Raw genomic sequence first — 24,169 nt, forward strand, 5'->3', positions numbered from 1 at the left:
AGCTCTGCTAACTTTTCTAGCTGTTTTACTTTATCGTTTTTTTTTTGTATCTTCATTGAGATCCAGCCACTGATACCCACAGCATTGTCATTTTTTTTAGTAATTTGCCTTTGGATTTATATACTGTATTATATATATTAATTAATTAAATTTCAGTATATTTAGAATTTATTCTGTGCCTGTGATGTTTATATATATAAAAGTATGTCTTCTGAGATCCCACCTCGTAAATAAAATACTGACAGATGAGCGTATCAATTTGCACGTGCGTACAATTGAGGGACTAGTGCTGTTCCGCCGTACTACCACACCGAGAATGTTAAAGAGTCGCTATCCAATCAGGTTTGAACAATAATAACATGAAAGCCCCAGTGGTCTAATGGTTACGACATCTGCGTATCAAGCAGAATGTTCCGGGTTCGAATCTCGGTTTTCTCATTCTCACAGATTTCCTCATTTTTATCGTTTCAAATTAATTAATTAAATTTCAGTATATCACCGGGCGGTTTAGAATTTATTCTGTGCCTGTTCGCTCGCTCCCCCTCTAGGAAGTGTAGACGATGGTTCTCGGAATGATAATGACTCGGGTAAAAAGGACGTTCTCCTTGTACGTTCCAGTTACCATTATTGAAAATGCGTAACATTCGTAAAACTAAACCTACTCTGTTTTTCTTAGAACATTTTAAAATATAATAGTGTTTATTTTTTGGTAGGGCCCTTATAGGGCGGAGGTGGGGAGGCGGAGTTCATTTGAGGGAAGTGCTTATTCGAGGGATATGTTTTGTTATTTTTTAGTTTTAATAATATGGTAACATATATAATCAAATAAAATCCTGAAAACTGAAAAGTGGTAAAAAGAATAACAAATGCTTGGTAAATTGTAATAACAGTGCGATGAATTCTACTACAAATAGTATAATTGTGTTATTATAAATATAATACAATATTGTGTGTATAAAATGTGGATGGGCGTTTATTAGATAGTTGGGTTGGGTGAGGGGCGATTATATTCCAAGTGATGTTTCATTGGGGAGGCGTTTATTCAAATAAATGCCATCCTAATAATACATTATTTCATTTAAACATCTTTTGAAACTAACTTCCGTGACAGAGTGGGCCGTTTCGGCCCAAGAAGGAAGACGTTTTAGACGGCTTGCAACATGGGCAGACACCCCGGTCCTAACAGGACACAGATAGTCTACAGTTATTCCTGCCAGCTTACTCAATAAAACTCGGCTCGGCTATCGGGATTTCACATCAGATCTCCCTATGTAATTTTATAATACTATTCCCCACAATATATTCCGATGCTTTAAGGCGTATATTTAATTTGATCTTTATTAATTTGCAGTATAATTTTTATTTTTAACTACTGTACACGCGCGGTCCGATCCGAAAATAAACAAAAAACTAAATGGCTATCCACTAACGGCCAACTTAGTTAAAACCAGGTAGTTGCAAGGTGAACATGTGAATTCATCGTGAACCCGGAAATTACTTCGACCCGCGTACAATTGAAATTGAATTGAAAATCTACCGATTAAATCAGAAATTTTGTTAAAAAACTCTTTATAATATCTTCCTAAGATAGAAATATGGAACAATATTGTAATAGTGAAAACTAATGTTATCAAATTTACATTTCGCGGTACATCTGAGTTAGATCAGGTAGGTATCCAAGGCAGAGATTTGTCCCGAAGTTTTTCCATTGTGCTCGCCTATGTCAGAATTAACCATAATTTACATATAGATACATACATACATACATGCATGTCATGCACGCACGCATACATACACCCTTTATCGTTTTGATTTAGCTTTTGGCGCTTTTTTTTGTATCTCCATTGAGATCCATATATACATATATAAATATACTTGCACTGATGAAGGGCTAGTGCTGCCCGAAAGCTCTGCCAACTTTTCTGGCTGTTTACTTTATCGTTTTGATTTAGCTTTTCGCTTTTTTTTTGTATCTCCATTGAGATCCAGCCACTGATACCCACAGCATTGTCATTTTTTCCAGTAATTTGCCTTTGCCATAGAATCCATGCAAAAACGTGCATGTAAGATAATATTGGGTAAAGATTACCAAGACTACAACACTTCCCTTAAAGCTCAGGTACAGGCATGAATTTTAAATATAATATTTGGTTAATTGTACATAATCAAATATTTGTAACAGAAATCAAGACGAAAAAATATGAATTTCCCTTAATATGGTCAAATACAAAATTTGACAAAATTCTTCCATAAAAACCAGGAAGACTTTTTTTCAGTAGTTAGGTAGTTAACCTAATGTAATAACATGTTTGGTGACTCCCTAGAAGGTGAAAAAAGATGGTGGATATACGGTGGATAATTTTTGCTATAGCAATGAAATAAAAATCTGAAGTTCAATAAAAATACCAGAAATGTAATATTCAAGTTATATTACCTATATTTAGTCATCTGATAACATTTTTTACCACACCGTTTATTTTTCATAGCTTTTTAAAATGCCTCTCTATTTACAAAATTTGTGTACAAAAGAATAGAGATTTTACTGTGTAATTTGAACTATCCCCCCACTGATAAGAAAGTGCTTATTTTCAACAAGCTCATGTAACAAAAATAAAATCCCAAAAATGATGAAACATAGGAGAAACTATAGATCGATAATTATTGGAATGTATGATCAATAGAAATTTTTTGCCTGCACCTGGCCTTTAAAATTTAGAATATTAAATGACTAGATGAACACCGCGAAAATATATGTCGTAAATTTGCTTCTTTGCCAGATTGTATTACATCAAATAAATTCAAGGATTGGTTTATTAGAAACCCTGAGCTTTCTGTTATAGACTTAGGAATAGAAAAGAATTTGTTGAGCCCCTATGTAAAACAAACCGATACTATAATAGCCCTATGCTTTATCTTACACGCCTCCTTAATGAGAGATAGACTTTAATTCAGTAAACTAAAGAAATTTTGTGAAGATGTATAAATAAATTAACATAATATGTGAATATGTACAAATAAATATAATATTACTGTCAATCACTTAATAACTCCATAATTTCCACATTTTCTAATTATATCAAATTTCATAATCTTGTAAATAAATTATCAATTTCTTATTTAATTGAATTTTTAAATTTGTAGATAAATTTTAGCTAAATTTGTATTTTTATGTATTTTTCTTGTGCAATATGTTTGATTCCACTTTTATTTGTTCTTTGATTTTTATACGTGCACTTTATATACTGTTTTATGCATGTTTCAAATGTTTTTATATTATGTATTTCACCCATTAAATGTTATTAGGTTATATACATTATCATGCATATAACCTTATTGATTTTGTCACAATCTTTATTTATTTTTTTATTGGTTATAAGCCCTTGTAATTGTAGTGTTTCTTGTTATTATTGGTTATCCGCCTCATTTTATTTTTACTGCCTAATATGGTTAATAACAGATAAAAATTTCATGCAGTATCAAATCCGTTGCTTTTTTCTACAAAAAATAACATCAATCAAAACTTTTGTTTTTGCTCATTTTATGTGAAATTTCAAGGTTTCTCCCAGTTTCCATGGCTACAAGACACTATTAAAATTTACTAAATATAAAATTATTAGTGGATTTATGTAATTTAAGATATCTTCTTCCTAATACAATATTACACATGCATAGCCTGTCACTTTTAACATGATCGTATAACGTGGTTTTAAGTTGAAAAGTGAATAAAATTGCTAAAGAAAGGTTATAAAACAAAAATCATGCAAAAAGAGTGTGCATTATAGTTTAACGCGCAGTGCGCATGCAAAATTATGCGCTCATGGCAATTTTTAAACGCTAAAAATTGCCTGAAACGCACTCTAATTTCATTTAAAAAATTTAAATGTTGACGATTTTAAAAATTGTAAGCACGTGTACGCATGCGTTATATGCGCTACGCACATATTTGTATTGTTATATCATAACATATGACCTGAAATTTATGAGTTACAAATTTGGTTTAATTATAATACAAACGTGATTTCGATAAATTGCGCGTAGACCGCATACATTTTGATTGCGCACCATGAAAAGATAATGCATATACAACCTAATTATGCTTGCATGCTGATCCCAGGTTGGAAACTTTCTTGGGTTCAAATACAGTCAGATATCAGGATTTTTGCTCAGTGTAGTTTTTATATAGATTTTTTTTTTAATAAGCGTAACTTTTTGAACTGCTAAAATGTTATGTTTTCTGACTGATTATATAATTTTTTTTTAATGCCGATTGTGATATATTTTTTACTATGGGCAAGGCAATAGTATATCATCAGTATTTAAGATGGTTTAATTAAATTATGTTTAAATGATTTGTTTACTTGTTTTGGCTAGTACACGTGGATGGTATGTTCTTGTTTTTAAGTAATCTGTAAACTTCCAGGGACAATATTTAAAAGATGCAAGACTAAATATATTTAAATATTTTATTGAAATCATGTACAAAAACTTTTTAAAACTGTCAATATTAAGAAATGTTTTTAAAATTTGTATGTATTAAAAAACACATATTTACAGTTAAATTTCTTGAAATACTTGAAATTGGAGAACACTGTCTTTGGTAGCAGGATTAATTGTTTATTCTATGGAACATAATATTTCAATTTTAAAAAAAAAGTATCAATGTTTCAGGATCATCAAAATCAAAATAATTTATTTAACGTTACTTGAAAATAGATCCATGGTGGTCCTGAAATGATGATTCTTTTTGTCATTAAATTTGATCTACAATGCTGTTTCACAATCAACTTTGTAGATCAAACCAAATTATAAATGTATGCCTTGCTACCAAAAGTAGACTTGCTACTCAAACACACAATATCATATTAGCTAAATGTACAATTAAAACAGAATGCTTTCTCGCATAGACCAAGACCTAAGCAAGAAAATGAAGCTGATAAATTCTTAGAAGAAATGTTTGAAGAATTTCCCTGTTTTATGGATTTTAAATTCCCTTGGGAGCTCTTCTTCTCTTTGCTAGTTTTGGAAATAGATGAAACTGAATTTAAATTAGATTTGCTGTTGGGTATTTTCTTTGCGATTGGTTTGGGTTGAATTTGATAATAAACGCGGCTATGAAACGACTTTGGTTTTGATTTCCTTGGGGTTGATGTCCGAACACATGGTAAAGTTGATGTCTTGAGAGTGGAATTGGAAGGAGTCCGTTTTCTTGGAGATGTTCTTGATGGGATACGAATTGATTTTGGTGATTGAAGTACATCATTCTTATAAGAAACTGGGTCAACTGATGAACTTTGACATCGTTCAGGACTGATTTTATGAATGACAGACAGCATACTTACATTACTGACATCAATGCTTGATTCATCTGGGTGCTTGTTTACGAACCATGAATATGTATTGTTTGCATAAATCTCTTCTGTCTTAATGTTACTACTGGTAGTACTTCTGGCAGCCATTTTAATCACCCTGGTTTCTTCTATTGGCAAAGAAGGTTTCTTCACCCACCAAACATCCTTCTCATTTGAATTATTAATATTTAGCCGATTGCTTTTGACACTAGTACTACCATCATGTCTAGGCTTATGTGTGGTTAAAATTGTATTTTTCTGTGCACTAATGCTACAAGTCAAAGCTTTAGCATCTGAACTGTCATCATCTGATATAACAATTGGATTTATTCTATCATCTGAATCATTAAACTTCCTTTCAATCATATTCTTACATGTTGCTTTAAAATCTTTACTGTTTTCAATCTTTCTCTTACAATTTCTTGGCGACTTCACAATTAAATTGTTAAAAGGTGAGATAAGTAATCTTGGAGACCGTTTAGCACATTGATTACGAGGAAGTCGATTTGGTGTTTTAATACCCACTTCCTGGTCTTCGATTGAAGAAACAAGAGTGGCAAAAGCCGTTTCTACATCCACTGATTCAGTATCCAGAGATTCAGCTGTTGCAGGTTCTGGGGAAAAAGAGAAGTGCTTTCTAGAAGACTTTTCAAGAGCAGCTCTTGCATTATTCTGTTCCATAAGAACTTCAAGTGGTGAGTTCATAAACTGTATAATCTCTTCAGTAGTGCAACCTGGGGTTGCTGGAGCTGTTAGCTGTAAATTTAGGTGAATTTTACTTTTTGGCGTTAAAAGGGAATTCGGCATATCCTTCAATCTTTCAGGTTTGGAAACATTTATAGATGATTTCTCACACTTTGTAGAATCATGCTTCCCAAAAGATTGAACAAAACATTGAAATGGTTTAGTTTGTTGTTTTTCAACAATTTCACTATTTTTAAAGGTTACATCTAATTTAAAATCACGCTTTGGAAACATATTTTTTAATTTGTTTTCATGGCAAAAGTCAGGTTTACTTAAAACAGATTTGTTTACGGGTCTCTGAGGAACATTACGAAATTGATTTGATACTTCGGAAATTGATCCACATTCCATACCAGTATAACCAGATGTTTTACTTTGCATGAACTTTGGTTTATTAAAAACAGAGTTACATTTCATATCTGAACCATCAACTGTGTATGTCGTGTCCATTGTACTTTGCTTGGAGACACCTGTACCAGAACGGCTTCCCCAGATTTGAGATGCTAATGGCAAATTTAGACTACTGAGTCTGAAAGTACTGCACTCAATGACATCATCATTAGTAATCTCCATTTCTTCCTCATCTGAAGAAAAAGATGAGTCTGGACCTTCCAAAATGAAGGATTGAACAGTTTCAACAAATTGCCTTGTTTCTACACGAATCGATGGTATTTTTCTAGACAGTGTATCGCTATCTTTAAAAGCGTCTCCCTCATTGAAATGCCTGCTATAAAAATATTTGTCTTCAGACTCATTAGTATAATACTGGACATCTTCTAATGAGTTACTTCCAACATGTAGTGTTGTTTCAGGTGGGTGTATGAGATTACTTTTATCGTTTTGCCTTTTCTTTATCCAGTATCTCTTTCTTTTTGGCGTCTGATGTGCTGGGCCACTACCATCAGAATCTTCACCAGAACTACTATTTTCTAATGAATAGTTTTCATCAGAAGTATTCTAAAAAAGAAAACATTTTATTTTTAAAAAATGAGATGAATTTTATTATGTAATAACGTATTTCACATTAATATTAATTCTCTACCTTGTGAACGAGGTATAAAATCCCCCTCTGTCAATAAATTTAAGACTGGAATCTGGGACAATTCGGCCCCGAGATGATTCGACCCGGACCAAACTTTGTGGGCCGAAACATCTCATCTTAGTTCAAACCAATGATTGTTAATATATATTTTGTATATATTGATATTGCCAATGTTGATATAATAATGTATAAAATAAATTACCAAAAAAAGGAATTTGATATGCAATTATTATTTCGAAAACTTTTTCGTGAATTCACCAACAACATAATTTGTTTACCTCGTTCACATGGCTAAAAAATGATCCTATTCGGCAATGTTTCAGGCCCTATATTTTAAAAATATTTTATTGCATCATTATCCCTAGAAGTTATAGTACTCCCCCGTAGTCCCTCTGAATAGACATTTTGAAAAAAAAAAGCTTATTTATGCTTATAAAATGCATATCATTCTCTCACTATCCTGAACTTATGATAATGATTTTTAGTACTTTTTTCAGACATGCGAAGAAGCCGGCGAGCAGGCTGTATTTTTATTTTGTTCTCATTTTCTCGAGAACTACTTCATTTTTGTACAAGAGGCAAGAGTTATAATTTGTGATTTGTAATTTTAAAACATAATTTGATTAACAGGTTTTTTGATACCTATTTCTTTTCAAATTCACCCGTTTGTTTTTGCCGTTGCTGTTCTATTGTTAGTCAACTGAAAGTATTGTTAGTTGAAAGGCTGCTTACATAACCAATTTGCATACACATGGTTGTAGTGAAATTAGCCTAATCACACACAGCATTAAGACACAAATTTAAAATATATATTTTTTCCTCTGTGAAATCTTACAGTATGTAGGAGAATTTTACAGTAGGCGGAGGTATGCACTCTCGGAGTGTCATTCTTATAAAAAATATATTTCCGATAGCAGTCTGAGTTTTATTGTCTCGGATTTCTAAACTACAGTAATAACTTGATAATAATGACAGTCTTACTACATCATTGTTGTCCGAGTAGTTTGTACTACCAAGAGCCGAGTCTGTACTTTCTTTTGTAGAATCACAACCTGGAAGAATTAAGATTGGTGTATGTTAATTTGTCAACTTTATGTTCAATAATTAAAATTTGTAGTGTTATTAAAGCATGGTTCCTACTAGCAACACAATGCAAGGACGTAGACGCAACAAAAGTGAGTTCACCAATGACAAACAATTAAGTTATTAACAACTATCGTCCGATTTCGCTATGTAGTGTTGTGGGTAAGATACTTGAGTGAATCGTGTGTACAAATCTAATCGACCACCTTAACTTGCACGGTATGATGTCCTCACAACAGCACGGGTTTGTCTACGGCAGGTCTTGTCAAACTCTCCTTGCCACTGCATACACCCATTAGTCTGATATTTTGGATGAACGCAAACCCCCTCCCATTGATGCCCTGTTCTTGGATTTTAGCAAGGCATTTGATCGGGTCTGCCACTCGCTAATCCTTGAGAAGCTTCACCGTCTTGGGATCTGTGGCGGAATTTTTTTATTGGGTAGGTCTCAAAGAGTTGCGTTTAGGGGTGCCCTGTCATACAGTTGTCCTGTCTCCTCGGGAGTCCCGCAGGGTAGTGTACTCAGCCCGGTTTTGTTTTTTTTTATTTACTTTAGACTTTTCCTCCATTGAATCGAATATTTTACTTTATGTCGACGATGTAGCTGTCTACAGGGCAATAAGATCCACCGGAGATAGTGCTGCATTGCAGAACGACATAAACGAAATTAATAATTGGAGTGTTCTTAATAAATTACCGTTTAATCCTATTAAATGTAAGCACATACGGTTTACTAGATCAGCCAAACTTAAGAACAGTGCAATTAATTATCTAATTGGGGAGAACGTTATTGAGAGGGTGGAGTGTTTTAAATATATTAGAATTACCTTTACACACAAGCTTGAATGGGGTACCCATCGCAAATGCTAAGGCTAAGGTGTCCAGGCTTCTGGGTTTTATCATGAAGGTCGTGCGTTTTAGAAACCACATCGTTATCTCGAAGCTTTTTAATGCTCTTGTTAGACCTATTATGGATTATGGGATGCCGGCATGGTTTCCATATCGAAAGGGAGAGATTGAATCATTAGAGAGGGTTCAACGCCGCATGACCAGGGTATGTTTACCTAAATCCTGGGGCACCCTGTCTTATGAGCAGAGACTTAGAGTTCTTGGTCTTCCGTCCTTTGATGGTCGTATAAATTACCTATTGATTTCTTTTGTTTCCAAATGTCTCTATAACAAATATAATTTTAAAATTTTTGATTTCAGTTTAAGCTCAGGCGTGACAATGATCTAAGATTTGTTCACAAGCTTGGTAGGACTGACAACTCTAAATTTTCTACATTTAAGCAGTTTCAACGCTCATGGGATAGGTTGCCTCAGGATCTTAGAAATACGCTCCCGATTAGCTTAGGCTCATTTATAAATGAATTAAAATGTTATTTTAAGCAAAATATTTCCTTTTATTCTTTTACAACTATCGGCCATTAATCCACGAATAATTGTAACTTTAGTGAAGGAAAAACGTTTGATAATAATTTGTTAAATTCATTTGATATCTATAATGCTGTAATAATAATAACAGTTATAATTATAATAATAATAATATAACATAAATTATAATAAAATGTCTAGGGTAATTATTGTATAGATATTTGTACTTTTAAATCTTCACGTTGTTTTAAATGTTGTAATTTTGTATTTTATTGTGGGATGATTATGTTTTGCTTTGGAGACCCACTTGATAGTTTGATTTAGTTTGCTTTTGGGAATCCTGTCTCTCTCTATTGTTTGTTATTTTTTGTTATATGCAAGACGAAATAAATGAAATGAACACCGCAGAACAATAGAGTTCTGCGGTGTGACATCACAACGATAGAGGGCGCTGCATGGTTGCTAGCCAACCAAAAAATGCGTTCAACGCTACTATGTTGATAAACTGTATAGATCTGTATTTCTATCAAATTTTGTATCTTAGCTTGATTTTTTTTAACTTAAACTGTAGTTGAAGAATAAATAGATCATTAAAAACAACTATTTAGTGATCTTTTGAAATTTTAGTTTGTTTTTATTAAAAATTATTAAGTTTTAAAATGACTACTTTAATAAGCCTATTCCAAACCAATGATGACCTGAGAGTCACTCAGGCAGGTTGAACGCATTTTTTGGTTGGCTAGCAACCACGCAGTGCCACCTACCATCGTGACGTCAGCACCGCAGAACTCTATATAACAATCCATCATGATTGGTCAAATCACTTATGTTGCGCTTATGTCCTTGTGTTGCATCCTAGTTCGTTACATTATCAAAAACATCAATACCAATTATAGTAGTAATTTATTATAAAAGGTTGAATACCTGATTGAAAAGTAAAAGATCCAAAGCCCATATTTATTTGTATTTTCGTCAGATGACCTGTGTTATAAACAAATGTAAGTTCCATCATACAGTAAAACATAAATCAACAGTGCGAATACAAATAATAGGGAGTTGATGCTGTATGTTGTATTATTGGATATTCTGTCATGTTTAAAATATATTGTCCTCAACCCAACAGACATAGCGATAATTTTTGCATTAAAATGTTCTTACAAAATTAGTCTAGATCAATGTATGACTGAGGAGATGGCTGCATTTCATATCGAAGATGTCTTCTCCCATCCTTATTGAAGTCGTATATAAGGCCTGCCCTATGTTAAGTTAACCCCAGTCAGGGTCTAGCACTAATAACGGCCAGCTGCTGACGTTGCAACATTATTACATTATCACAAACAAATCATCATTCCTATTGGATAGCCATGATATGATGTAATGCCATTTACCGTACCTTTAGCAGCCAGAAGGTAAGATATGGTACCGTATCTCTAGGTAATATCAATTATAATTATTCATTTAACTAAAACTTTGACCTACAAAAAAATTATCTACCTCATAAAATGATAAAATAATTTTATCGAGGGAGGTGTTTATTTTTTTAGTGTAATATGGTAATGTGTATAATCAATAAATACTCTCTAGATGTGAACAAATATAACACAATTAATATCAATAGAAATTGTATCAAAATATTTAGTAGATTGTAGATCATGTCAATCAATGAATTCTACTATAAATAGAAATGTGTTGTAATACAAAGGCGTTTATTCGATGAAAGAAATAAAGCCCCGGGCGTTTATTCAAGGGGACATTTATTCCAAATGGTGTTCTAATCTATAGGGGCATATTTTTGAGGGGGGTGGGGGGGGGGTGTTTATTCGAATAAATATGGTAAATTAGTTAGCACTCACCTTTGTTACCTACTGTAACATCGAGCGTATTCAGGTCAATTTCATCATCATCTGGGAATGGCTGATTATACTTTAAAAAACAATTAAAAGTATGATATGAATGTAGTTAATTTATTTTATTCGGGTATAAATACAAAATGTAGCCAAAGGCTAAAATTATTGCATTTACAAAAATATAGAAGTTGTAATGTATTGCATACATATTTAAACTTGACTCTAATTCAGCCGTGGCTAAAGATACGGTACCGTATCTTAACTTCCGTTTGCTAAAGGTACGGTAAAATTGCATTACGTCATAATCAGCCAATGGGGTGCTGGTATGTGTGTGTGACGTCATCGTATAAGGACTTTGGATTTGTTTTATCGCGAATCAGTGATCAACTGCTCCTTTTCTTTATGCTTCATTTATCGCTATTATCGCCGTCGTGTGTGACAAAAACTAAATGTATCCTACGTCTGCTATTATCGAAAAGCCAAAACATGTTGATTTTAATTCTAGAATACAGAAAACTGTTTCAAAAGAGGCCTACTACGTACTATAACCTATAGCCTCATTATATGAGTTTGTTTGTGTAGAGAAAGCGGTGCCAGGCTGTGGCCAGCTGCATGTGTGCGCTGATTTCTGTCCTGGGGCTACTGTCTAAATCATAGTATTTGAGGGCCCCTTTAATGTCCGCATTTGCTTGTTGTTTATGGTCACCATCTGTAAACAAAGTTTAATAAAAAATATAGGTCTAAATAGGCCATTTGGAATAAAAATAAAACCCTCATATGGACAAATGAACTAGATGCAACACAATTTCCAACATTGAATTTTTCTAATTTGGCTATATCGGATTGTAATACTATTGCTATATGTTGTATAATGCTAGGGTTAACGAGAGTTGACTCCATTGTTTTTGCCACGATTCAACTCTGCGTACGTTACCATGCGAGCTATGTTGTTGACGCGAATATTTGTCCATTGGTAAACACATTTTTATGTATTATTATTCTGAAAATAAATTATTGAACTGTAAACATAATTCTTTTGAGTGTTTGTTTATTTACATATCATTACATCAGATCAACAATTTTTTATTTCCATTACATCCAACCAAACATGTAAAAAATGTAGTTCAAATATCATATTATCTAGCGCGTACGACCATACGCGGTAGATTGTTTACTCAAAAACCTTCGAACGGTCCAGTGACCTTACCCTATTCAACCTTGTTTTTGTAGTTGAGCCTCTCATGACCTGGGATTTGTTTGTCTTCCTATGCCAAGATAATATAGTTCTACATGCCATGTGCTTTTTTCTCTGAGAAAGTGCCAAAAAAACTTTTTTCTCGATATGAAGCCTTTATTATTCAAATCTTTTAGAGAAAAATCACACATACCATAAAGAATGTCCATTTATTTCATTTTTGAAACAAAATTGTGAAAATTACGTGAGGCTCAACTACAAAACCACCATTTTGTGATATGATGTCATCGTAAGCCAATCAAAGCTGAGCTTTCCCGCGATCGGCCAAGCTCACGGTTGAATTATTTTGGATTCTGGCTGTTTGATTGGTGGACGCGAATCACCCACAGCGGAATGTTTTCTCTCGCGTGTACCATGAAGTCAAATTTAGAGCAATGAATTTGTACAAATTTCGTTAAAATAAACAACTTTATATATTTTACAAACATTTAGTAACACATTTTATTGATATTTCCAATATTGTTATATAAAATAAATTACTATAAAACGTAATTATATGTAATTATTTTAGCGAAAAACTGCGTAGTACATACAACGATCATTTTCGGCGATGTTTTAGACCCTATATTTAGAAAACAACAAGTCAGATTTTCGTAATTCTTTCTTTATTGGAATATTGATACAAAATACTAACAGTTTAAATTGAAAAATAACAACTTTTAATTTGGCATCGTTATCCCTAATAATGAAATATTTGAGATTGAGTGCATGTTTTAAACGCTTTATGTAACGTCCACCAACTACATGAACTTACTCTATTACTACAGCATCGACGTTGTCGCCCGTTATTAAACTTCTGGATTCAACATTGCTAGGTCTAGGGTAAGGGGTGCGGTACTCAGACAATAACACTATAAATGTACACAATTGCTAAAATTGTACATTTTGACAAACTTTTAGAATTTTAATAGAAACTTAGAAATATAAGTGTAATAAATAATTTAGTGTCGCCCAAAACAACAACTAAATTCATATCTAGAAGGGCCCTCGATTACCTAGGCCTTCAAGGATCGGTACTCGGACGCGTTTTTTGGTACTCGGACGCCCTCAATGTTTTGTTTATATTTCACATCTTTTCAATAAAAATTTTTTTTTTTTTTTTAAATATACAAATATAATTATTTTATTCTTTATATTTACAAAAAATTATTTATAATATTTGATTTTTATAGAGATATTGAATTACTTTAAAAAATGCGATCCACTAATTAATTTTAGTGATTAATTACATGTTTTTATATCTAGCGCCACCTACTGTCCGACTTCTAAAACAGGGTACCATTTTGGTTCTTGGTATTTGAAGCCCTCTATCAGCCATATCCACGTGTAGCAGCCATTTTTTTTTTTTTTAACAACGAAGTAAGAGTTAAGAACCAACTATTAAAATCAAATTTTGGGTTACTTTTACACATTTTAAATAATTTTGGTGTAGATTTTATAGACCTATGACCTTATAAGTTTCTTTAAAAACCCAAAATCATGCGTGACCTTGAACTTGACCTCACATAAATTACTGGTTTTAGAAGCGATGTTCATGGAAAATTGTAATTTTTTTTGGTTACCCAGCGACGTTTTTGTTTTTTTGTTTTGTTTTATCTTTATACTGGGTGACCTCTTCAGTCAAAGACTGATCTCCCAGTGGGCCCAGTTGGTGATCAGTGGCTGTGATGTACTAATACACCGGGGTAACCCCCTACTCGTCTCGAAAGATGTACTAGGTTCTTTAAAGTGCACACGAGCAAGTTGTGTACACTGGACCTACGGTTTATAGTCCTTATCCGAGAAGACTCGTTCTACCACCAGAACCATGGAGTGAGTGAGCCTCGAACCCCTGCCGATGTTATGGCTACGTGATTACGGTTCCACTGTCTTAACCGCTCGGCCACTCACTCAATCATACCGTGATATCGGTAATGAATAATTCATGAAGAAAATGATTTGATTGGTCAATATTTTTTACATATTCATAAGTAAACAGTATCAGGTGTCCGAGTATCAACAATGTCCGGGTAGCGTGCCCTCTACCCTAGCCCCGGGGCCGAGTCACAGAATCAGCACACACATCCATGCAGCCTGGCGCCGCCGATACGCATCTCTACAGACGCGATATGAAAAAAAAATCCAAAGTCCTTTATACGATGACGTCACACACGTACCAGCACCCCATTGGCTGATTATGACGTAATGCAATTTTACCGTACCTTTAGCAAACGGAAGTTAGGATACGGTACCGTATTTTTAGCCACCCACGCCGCACGGCGTTAATTTAACTCTTCCCTGGTACAACGTCAACTACAAGCCAAATAATTAGGTACGAGTTTGCATGGTAGGTAGAATCATAACCATACTTTATGAGGGCGCTATTTATGTAACGCTACGCGCGATGAAAAAGTGTGTCCCATTACTGCACACGCGAGAGCGTACTATTTCGCTGCGCCAATGGGATTGTATAGGCGTATTGATATAGAGTTTTGTTGATGTTATGAGGCCTTGTTGCCCAGCAGACAATAATCAGAACGATCATTATGATAGTTGTGGTCGGCGAGTGCAGACCCGACTCGTTTTGGCCTAGCCATTTTTTAATGACATCTTGTTAAAAAACGGTAACTATTTCAGATATTTAACACACATTTGATGACTATTTATAAAAAAACTAACCTGAATATAATGTCAAGGCCTAGAAATATGATATCTATGACTATTAACCTACTTAAAAACATCGTAGCCATCATGATTGATGTAGGCACAGACCATGTAAAGTGGCCCAACAAAATGGGGTTCATTTTTGGTCGGGTGAAATATCGTCCACATCGAGGCAATTTTGTGATAAATAAAAGTTGCCTGCAAGTATATTGTATTATTATTAATATTATTTTGTGATATGATTATGCTAGTAATGTATGCTAGACTTTTATAGAAATAGTAAATAATATTTCCTACTTAAATTATGTTTTTATACTATATTTGTAATGACACCCCTACAAAAAGTGGTCCGATCCAAATGTGTAGAGGCTTAATAAGTTTGCGCGTGCGCGCTGTACTACTGTGGACGGTTCCATTGTACATGTAGGGGTGTGGTTTGTTTATGTGCAAATAAATATTTAAATTAAATATATTTTGATTACTTTGAATATAAAATAAAATAATTATTAATTTAATATTGTTTCTTGTGTTTTTATTATCTTAATTTACTGATCATATCAACTTTTAATTTTGAGAATACCAATCTTTTTTACATTATTGTATCACTGATTTAGTCACAACTTTGTAAGTATTTATATTATGTTTTTATTTTAACTTATATTTCTTTTATCATTTTTTAGATTTTAAATTACTATTTATTTCTTTAAAAAACATTTTATAATATACACACATGGATTGTAGTACTAGCTACTGCAGGCCTAAATATAAGCACTTTATTTTTAAACAATGTGCATGAATTCTACTATTGTACTAACTATATATTTATAATAATCCTATATAAATCATAGGACTAATTTGTATATCAAGAATTATCTGGTCATAGCAAAAGATAAAAATATAATATATTCTATACATGGACTGTAATTACTTTCCATACATAATTTTATTTTAAAACATCAATCAAATATACTGTTTTTTTTCCTCTACAGTTGGTTGAAATGGAACCTTTTCAGTCACAAAAGGATCCACTAATGACATCAGTTGGTGCATTGCATCAACTGACTCCTGAGCTTGTGACAAATGGTATCATTTGTGAAATATTGATTTCCATGAAATCACAACCTGGTCCAAAAGAAAGTTGGAAAGATGTTGCTACTGTTTTTTCGAATATGTATGGAAATACATATGCAGTTGATACTATTCGTAATAACATGAACTCTGTAAAACTGAAAACACAAAATCTAAAAAAAAACAAGCGGTATGCTGATAAACTAGCAAAGTTTATAGCGGAAATCTACCAGCCACCAAATGTAGTAGGAAAACGCAAACGAGAACCTGTAAAAGCTGGGTCTACTAAAGCATCAAAGCTGGACAAAACTGCTGAAGAGATGGAAATGCAGCAACTGAGGAAAGAAAATGATGATTTAAAGGTTTCTCTCACTGCTGCAAGGCTGAAGCTGAAAAATATGTACAAAGTGATTGGCAATGTGAATAATAAACCAAAAAGGTTATTGCAAAATATTAGAAGGAAGAATGCCTCCATTTCTCATTGGAAATTACAAGCTAAGAAATGGAAGCAAACTGCGGAAAGTTATCAGAGATGTTATGAGCGTGTTGATGTACAACTGAAGAAGTTAAGTGCTCAAAACCGGGTCAGAAAATCAAGGAAAAAAAGGAAAAATAATCAAGTTCCTCAGATAAACACCGCAGTGCTAACGCAACAACTGAAATCGTCTTTAGCTACAGTCAATAATCAAAAGAAAAAAATATCAGTTTTAGAAAATGACAAATGCGAATTAGAAGATCAAGATACAACTATTATTTCAACCAGAGAGGGATGTAAAATAAATTATGTAATAAAAGAAGCGTCCATGTATTTACAGGAATTAGGGGTAGCAGAGGGTAGTGTTGGTCCTGCCATACAACGAATTGTTGAAACAGTAACACCCTGCCAACTAGAAGGTGCATTGCCCTCAAAAAGCACACAGCAAAGAGTGGCATCGGAAATGAAATCTATTGCTAAGCAGCACATGCGATGCGAATTAAAAGAAGCCAAGGATTTAACTCTAAAATATGATGGGACAACGAAGACGGGACGTCATCTTGTGGAGGTGCAATTAGCAACAAAAGAGAACACGTACACACTAGGGATAGAAGGAACAGCAGGAGGGACTGCCATGGATTATGTCAATTGTATTGATGAGATGGTTAAAGAAGTCGATGTAGATTTAAACAACATTTCAAACACAATGACGGATAGATGTGTGACGAACAATGCAGTGGACAGACAATTGGAAGAACTGGCGGGACATAATATAAATTCATTTCGATGTGCCATGCACCCCCTTGACACCATACATAGACAAACAGAAAAAAAATTAAGGAACACGAACTGACACTGAACATAGATGCTGATAAAGAAAAAATGCCTTACACAAACAGAGGTGAAAGCAAAACGCAGGCTTTGATTCGTGCAGTAGATCGTCTATTTCATTGTAGCTCATCTGGACTGCCAAAGGAACTTCCCCAATATTTAAGAAGCAAGGGGTTTGGGAGCGGTGAGAATTCAACGCTATTTCCTAGGTGGGTTGGCAACCGATTTAATATTTTTTTTGTTAATGCTGGACTTCTGTATATGTATGCAGATCATATCCAGGAATTCTTCAGTAAAATGATGAAGCCCCGGAATGGCTTACACTTTGCAGTCAACAATGCACTAGCCCATCAATGTATTATGCCAGGATTAAGGGCATTGGGGCTTATAGATAAGTACATTACCGGGCCATGGATGCGATGGCTAGGGGAAGGGCATACCATATTAGAAGTAAATGATGTCTTTTGTACAGCCATAAGCAACATGGAGAATTTTGACACCAATACAGCTGTTCGTGGTCAAGACTTGACAGTGTTCAATTCACCTGTTAAAAAGGATACCAAATATCATAAGCTCTGCGCCTCTCATTCTAGTGATAATGCAACTTCTGCAATTATGGAAGTCCTCATTGCAGAAATTTTAGATGTCATGAAGCGTCAACTGAAAGATCATCTTCCTGAAGGTAAGTATCATCAGCCATCTGAAGCCCTATGCACTGAAGCACGTTCATGTTCAAGCGACAACATATCTGGGGAACGAGTATTTGCAGTATGGGATGCCAGAAAGCAATTGTCTCGTACAGCATCTACAGCCAAAGTATCTGCCAAGACCATGTTTAAATTGAATAAGGTGAGGGAAAACTTTTTGACAGGAAAATCAAGGGCAGAAAAGGATAAAATCATTTCTGAAGCAACCAAGAATGCAGCGAAAGACAGAAAGAAAGACCGAGAGAAAGAATTAGTACTGATGAGTGATGTCAAGAAGAGGCTAGAGAATTCGAGAAAGGTGATAGAAAAGAGAGAACAGAATAGTAGGGAGTTCAAAGAGAAGATTATAGAATCGATAATTACAAATGGTTTTTGGGAAAAGGAAGATGAGGTTCACATGGGAGTTGCAGGCATGACGAAGACGAGGGCTATTGCCGTATTGAAAGCACAGATAAAGTTCAGAACATCAATGCTGTGCTGTGATCCTCCAAGAAAGTTATTATTCTCAAAGGCTACACAACAGGAGCTGAGTGATTATTTGATTGATTTGTTACTTGTAGAAGTACCTGCAGACAATAAGATACTGTGTAACATCATTCAAGAACCCAACTCTATCATAGGCTTCAGTTTTACACAAAAATGGTCAACGGAGACAACAGATAATGTCTGTAAGGGTGAAATTATACAATGTGTACAAGAGCCAGGAAAGGATGTAGAGTACATTTGCCAATTTGAGGGAGAGAAGGATGTAACTGTTCAAACAGTTGCAGAGGTATTGGCTGATATGGCTGTAGGTGATTTGTTTTTTTATGTTTAAATTGGATGTTTACTGTACTGTACCTGTATGTTATTTGTATTTAATGATTGAGCTACGCCTGCTGAGGTTATATTTTGAAAGGGAATTATAAGATACGAAAGATTTAATGTTGTAAATACTATATGAATGAGTTTATGCCAGTTGAAGTTTATGGAAAATTACATATTACTGTACCTGTATGTTGTTATTTGTATGTAAATGTTTAATGATTGAGCTACACCTGCTGAGGTTATATTTTGAAAGGGAATTATAAGATACGAAAGATTTAATGTTGTAAATACTATATGAATGAGTTTATGCCGGTGAAGTTTATAGAAAATTACATATTACTGTACCTGTATGTTGTTATTTGTATGTAAATGTTTAATGATTGAGCTACGCCTGCTGAGGTTATATTTTGAAAGGGAATTATAAGATACGAAAGATTTAATGTTGTAAATACTATATGAATGAGTTTATGCCAGTTGAAGTTTATGGAAAATTACATATTACTGTACATGTATGTTGTTATTTGTATGTAAATGTTTAATGATTGAGCTATGCCTGCTGAGGTTATATTTTGAAAGGGAATTATAAGATACGAAAGATTTAATGTTGTAAATACTATATGAATGAGTTTATGCCAGTTGAAGTTTATGAAAAATTACATATTACTGTACCTGTATGTTGTTATTTGTATGTAAATGTTTAATGATTGAGCTACGCCCTGCTGAGGTTATATTTTGAAAGGGAATTATAAGATACGAAAGATTTAATGTTGTAAATACTATATGAATGAGTTTATGCCAGTTGAAGTTTATGGAAAATTACATATTACTGTACATGTATGTTGTTATTTGTATGTAAATGTTTAATGATTGAGCTACGCCTGCTGAGGTTATATTTTGAAAGGGAATTATAAGATACGAAAGATTTAATGTTGTAAATACTATATGAATGAGTTTATGCCAGTTGAAGTTTATGGAAAATTACATATTACTGTACATGTATGTTGTTATTTGTATGTAAATGTTTAATGATTGAGCTACGCCTGCTGAGGTTATATTTTGAAAGGGAATTATAAGATACGAAAGATTTAATGTTGTAAATACTATATGAATGAGTTTATGCCAGTTGAAGTTTATGGAAAATTACATATTACTGTACCTGTATGTTGTTATTTGTATGTAAATGTTTAATGATTGAGCTACGCCTGCTGAGGTTATATTTTGAAAGGGAATTATAAGATACGAAAGATTTAATGTTGTAAATACTATATGAATGAGTTTATGCCAGTTGAAGTTTATGAAAAATTACATATTACTGTACCTGTATGTTGTTATTTGTATGTAAATGTTTAATGATTGAGCTACGCCTGCTGAGGTTATATTTTGAAAGGGAATTATAAGATACGAAAGATTTAATGTTGTAAATACTATATGAATGAGTTTATGCCAGTTGAAGTTTATGGAAAATTACATATTACTGTACATGTATGTTGTTATTTGTATGTAAATGTTTAATGATTGAGCTACGCCTGCTGAGGTTATATTTTGAAAGGGAATTATAAGATACGAAAGATTTAATGTTGTAAATACTATATGAATGAGTTTATGCCAGTTGAAGTTTATGGAAAATTACATATTACTGTACATGTATGTTGTTATTTGTATGTAAATGTTTAATGATTGAGCTACGCCTGCTGAGGTTATATTTTGAAAGGGAATTATAAGATACGAAAGATTTAATGTTGTAAATACTATATGAATGAGTTTATGCCAGTTGAAGTTTATGGAAAATTACATATTACTGTACATGTATGTTGTTATTTGTATGTAAATGTTTAATGATTGAGCTATGCCTGCTGAGGTTATATTTTGAAAGGGAATTATAAGATACGAAAGATTTAATGTTGTAAATACTATATGAATGAGTTTATGCCAGTTGAAGTTTATGGAAAATTACATATTACTGTACATGTATGTTGTTATTTGTATGTAAATGTTTAATGATTGAGCTACGCCTGCTGAGGTTATATTTTGAAAGGGAATTATAAGATACGAAAGATTTAATGTTGTAAATACTATATGAATGAGTTTATGCCTGTTGAAGTTTATAGAAGAAGAATTTGAAGTTTATATTGAGACAAGGTTTTTGAAGAAAAAGAAAGGGAAAACAGTCATTTAAAAAAAATGGAATTTTGCTCTCAAATGGATCTTAAATCTGCAGTTTGGTTTTCTTGTGATCCTGAAATAAAATAAAGATATATCATTTTATTATTTATGTACATAATTCAGTGGTGCATGTAAATCTCAAACCTGGTTAGTTTCAAATCTTATTATTGTGGAGTTTACATGTCAAATTAGTTTCATTAAATAAATTGAAATGTTGTTATTTAAATGTATTGCCATTTTGCCACCCCTATAAATGAATAGTATGATCCAACTCTTTGTATGTTCACTGTAGTATATTGGATTGTTCCATTATGTTTATAGGGATGACCTATTAATGTGCAAATATTTAAATAAACAACAGATACAGCAGCCATTTTGAATCTGGTGGTCATCTTTTAAATTTGATTGCTTAAATTTATTTATTTGCCATTTTGAACGGCCATCTTGGATTTTGGTTGAATGTAATGTTAAATACAATATCTTCTATGACTCAAATTAATCACAGTCAAATTATGTGGGCCATTTTGAATTTTGGCAGCCATTTTGAATGCTAATATTCTCTTACATTGTGGCCATTTTGAATGCATCATTATTTTTTTCCAATGTAGTGGTCAGAAATGTGATTCACCAAGTAAAATTGTGAAAACTGTCGGCCATTTTGAATTTTGGCAGCCATTTTGGATTATGGCGGCCATTTTGAATGCTAATATTCTCTCGCATTGTGGCCATTTTTAATGCATCATTAATTTTTCCCCGATGTAGTGGTCAGAAATGAAATGCACTCGTAAAATTGTGTCGCTGTCGGCCATTTTGAATTTTGGCAGCCATTTTGGATTATGGCGGCCATTTTTAATGCTAACATTTTCATATAGACTGTCGGTATCTAGAATACATCATACTTTCAGGTTTTTAAAAACACTTTTAAGAGTTAACAAAATCAGTTACATTACAGTATAATACATCATTAATGTAGTGTTATAACATATAGGCCCCATCTATATGCATATTAAAAAGCCGGACACAATTTTTTGTACTATAAATGCGTTACAAAAGGTGCCGATTTTGGCGCCTTGAAAAAGCCCGTAACTTCACTTCTCGTTATTCTATATAGCTCTATGACATGTCATTTTAAAGCATTTTTTGGGCTCTTTAATATGAAATAATAAAAAAATGCATTTATATAATTTTAAATTTTCATGATTCTACCTATGGGTACGGGATAGCCAAAGTGGGTACGAGTTGACCAATTATTTGGGTACGAGTTAGCGAAGTTGGGTACGAGTTGGCATGGGTACGGGTTGACCAGCACCCGTTCGTTCTCACTACACTGACAAGAGAGTCACAACAACAGCCTGGTCTAGGAGGGCATAGGATAGCCTAGGCCTAGCCTAGGCTAGGCCTATATTAATAATAATAGACCAGGTTGAAGAATTTGTCACTGTTTAAGATTAGTCTATATACCTAGACGGGCGCCTAGACCATTACAAGAATACCTAAAACATTAAATCATACCTTGGCAAAAATACTTTTAAATTTTGACTCTAAGTTGTAAAGTGAGGAATTCATTATTTTCATGGTTTGCACGTCCACCACACACTCGAATGTCAACTGCTAATAACAAATATAGTAAGGTCAGAGTGTCATTTCGACGATCGAGCATTCTCTACTTCTACGGAGCGCCATTTATGCCTTTATTTACTTCCGAAATAGGCATAGTAATACGGTAACTGCTCCAGTGGACCAAAGTTAGCACCGGTAGAGCACAGTGACATAAAACAGAAATAACTCACTAATTTTATAAAATAGAAATAATTGTCACTGAATTGTAATATCTTTTCGTATGTTAATACACTGTGCTCAAGTGGACCCAATTTGGAGCCAGGGGAGCACAGTGATATAAAATAGAAATAAGTCACTGAATTTTAATATCTTTTCGTATGTTTTTAAATAATTATACTGTGCTCAAGTGGACCCAATTTGGAGCCAGGGGAGCACAGTGATACTAAAATAGAAAAAGTCACTGAATTTTAATATCTTTTCGTATGTTAATACACTGTGCTCAATTGGACCCAATTTGGAGCCAGGGGAGCACAGTGATATAAAATAGAAATAAGTCACTGAATTTTAATATCTTTTCGTATGTTAGTTTTCCATTGGTTGGGCACTGTACCACTTGCTAAACTCTCATTAAAAAGTTTGGTATATATCGGTGCCAACTCTTGGTTGCAGTATTTAATAACACGATTTCCAATTCCATCAGGGCCAGTACTTTTACCAGGCTTTACTTTGGCGAATACATTACGCACATCAACTACATTTATGACTGCATTGTTTACTAATGAAGTCTCATTTTCGTGGATTACTGTGTCTTCATTTTCATTTTTGGTAACTAATATCTCGGATTTAAAACGACAGAAAAAGTTGTTTAAGTCATTAGCGAAGTTCTCACTTCCATGTACACGCAATATGGTTTCTTTGTAGCCGGTTAGTGTTTTAATTGCTTTCCATGCTGCTTTAGGATTTTTGTCTTTAAATTTATTTTCTAGTGTTTTTTTGTATTTCAGTTTGCTATTTTTTATACACTTGTTTATTTCCTTTTGAATTTCTTTGACTTTAGGAGTATCTTTTCCTCTATGCGCTATATGCTTATCTTGTAACAGATTCCTTAGTTGGTTAGAGATCCATGGTTTTTCATTTGCATACATCTTTTTTGTTACTTTAGATATAACCATATCAACACAAAAGGATATGTATGCTGAGATTGTAGATACACTTACATCAA

General features: G+C 33.5%; 2 protein-coding genes across 4 annotated transcripts; one reads left to right on the forward strand and one right to left on the reverse strand.

Annotated features, from left to right (window-relative positions):
* Window positions 1-4,418: 4,418 nt before the first annotated feature.
* Window positions 4,419-22,996, reverse strand: LOC144858620 (uncharacterized). Of its 3 annotated transcripts, none has more exons than XM_078714704.1 (5): window positions 22,900-22,996; window positions 11,458-11,514; window positions 10,516-10,572; window positions 8,116-8,186; window positions 4,419-7,049 (listed from the first exon to the last, which is right to left on the reverse strand). In XM_078714704.1, the coding sequence occupies exons 3-5, from the start codon at window positions 10,544-10,546 to the stop codon at window positions 4,863-4,865; spliced, it is 2,289 nt and encodes a 762-aa protein (XP_078570830.1). In that variant the 5' UTR covers window positions 10,547-10,572; window positions 11,458-11,514; window positions 22,900-22,996; the 3' UTR covers window positions 4,419-4,862. The 3 variants fall into 3 exon arrangements, with proteins under 3 accessions (XP_078570830.1, XP_078570829.1, XP_078570828.1); XM_078714703.1 differs by having other exon boundaries at window positions 8,119-8,186; window positions 11,445-11,514; window positions 22,900-22,990; XM_078714702.1 differs by having other exon boundaries at window positions 11,445-11,514; window positions 22,900-22,990.
* On the forward strand, window positions 16,938-17,732 carry LOC144834461 (uncharacterized). The gene has a single exon (XM_078689259.1). The coding sequence runs from the start codon at window positions 17,208-17,210 to the stop codon at window positions 17,730-17,732; it is 525 nt and encodes a 174-aa protein (XP_078545385.1). The 5' UTR covers window positions 16,938-17,207.
* Window positions 22,997-24,169: the final 1,173 nt, after the last annotated feature.

Source organism: Antedon bifida, chromosome 2 (assembly GCF_963402885.1).
Source record: "Antedon bifida chromosome 2, ecAntBifi1.1, whole genome shotgun sequence".
Taxonomy (NCBI): domain Eukaryota; kingdom Metazoa; phylum Echinodermata; class Crinoidea; order Comatulida; family Antedonidae; genus Antedon; species Antedon bifida.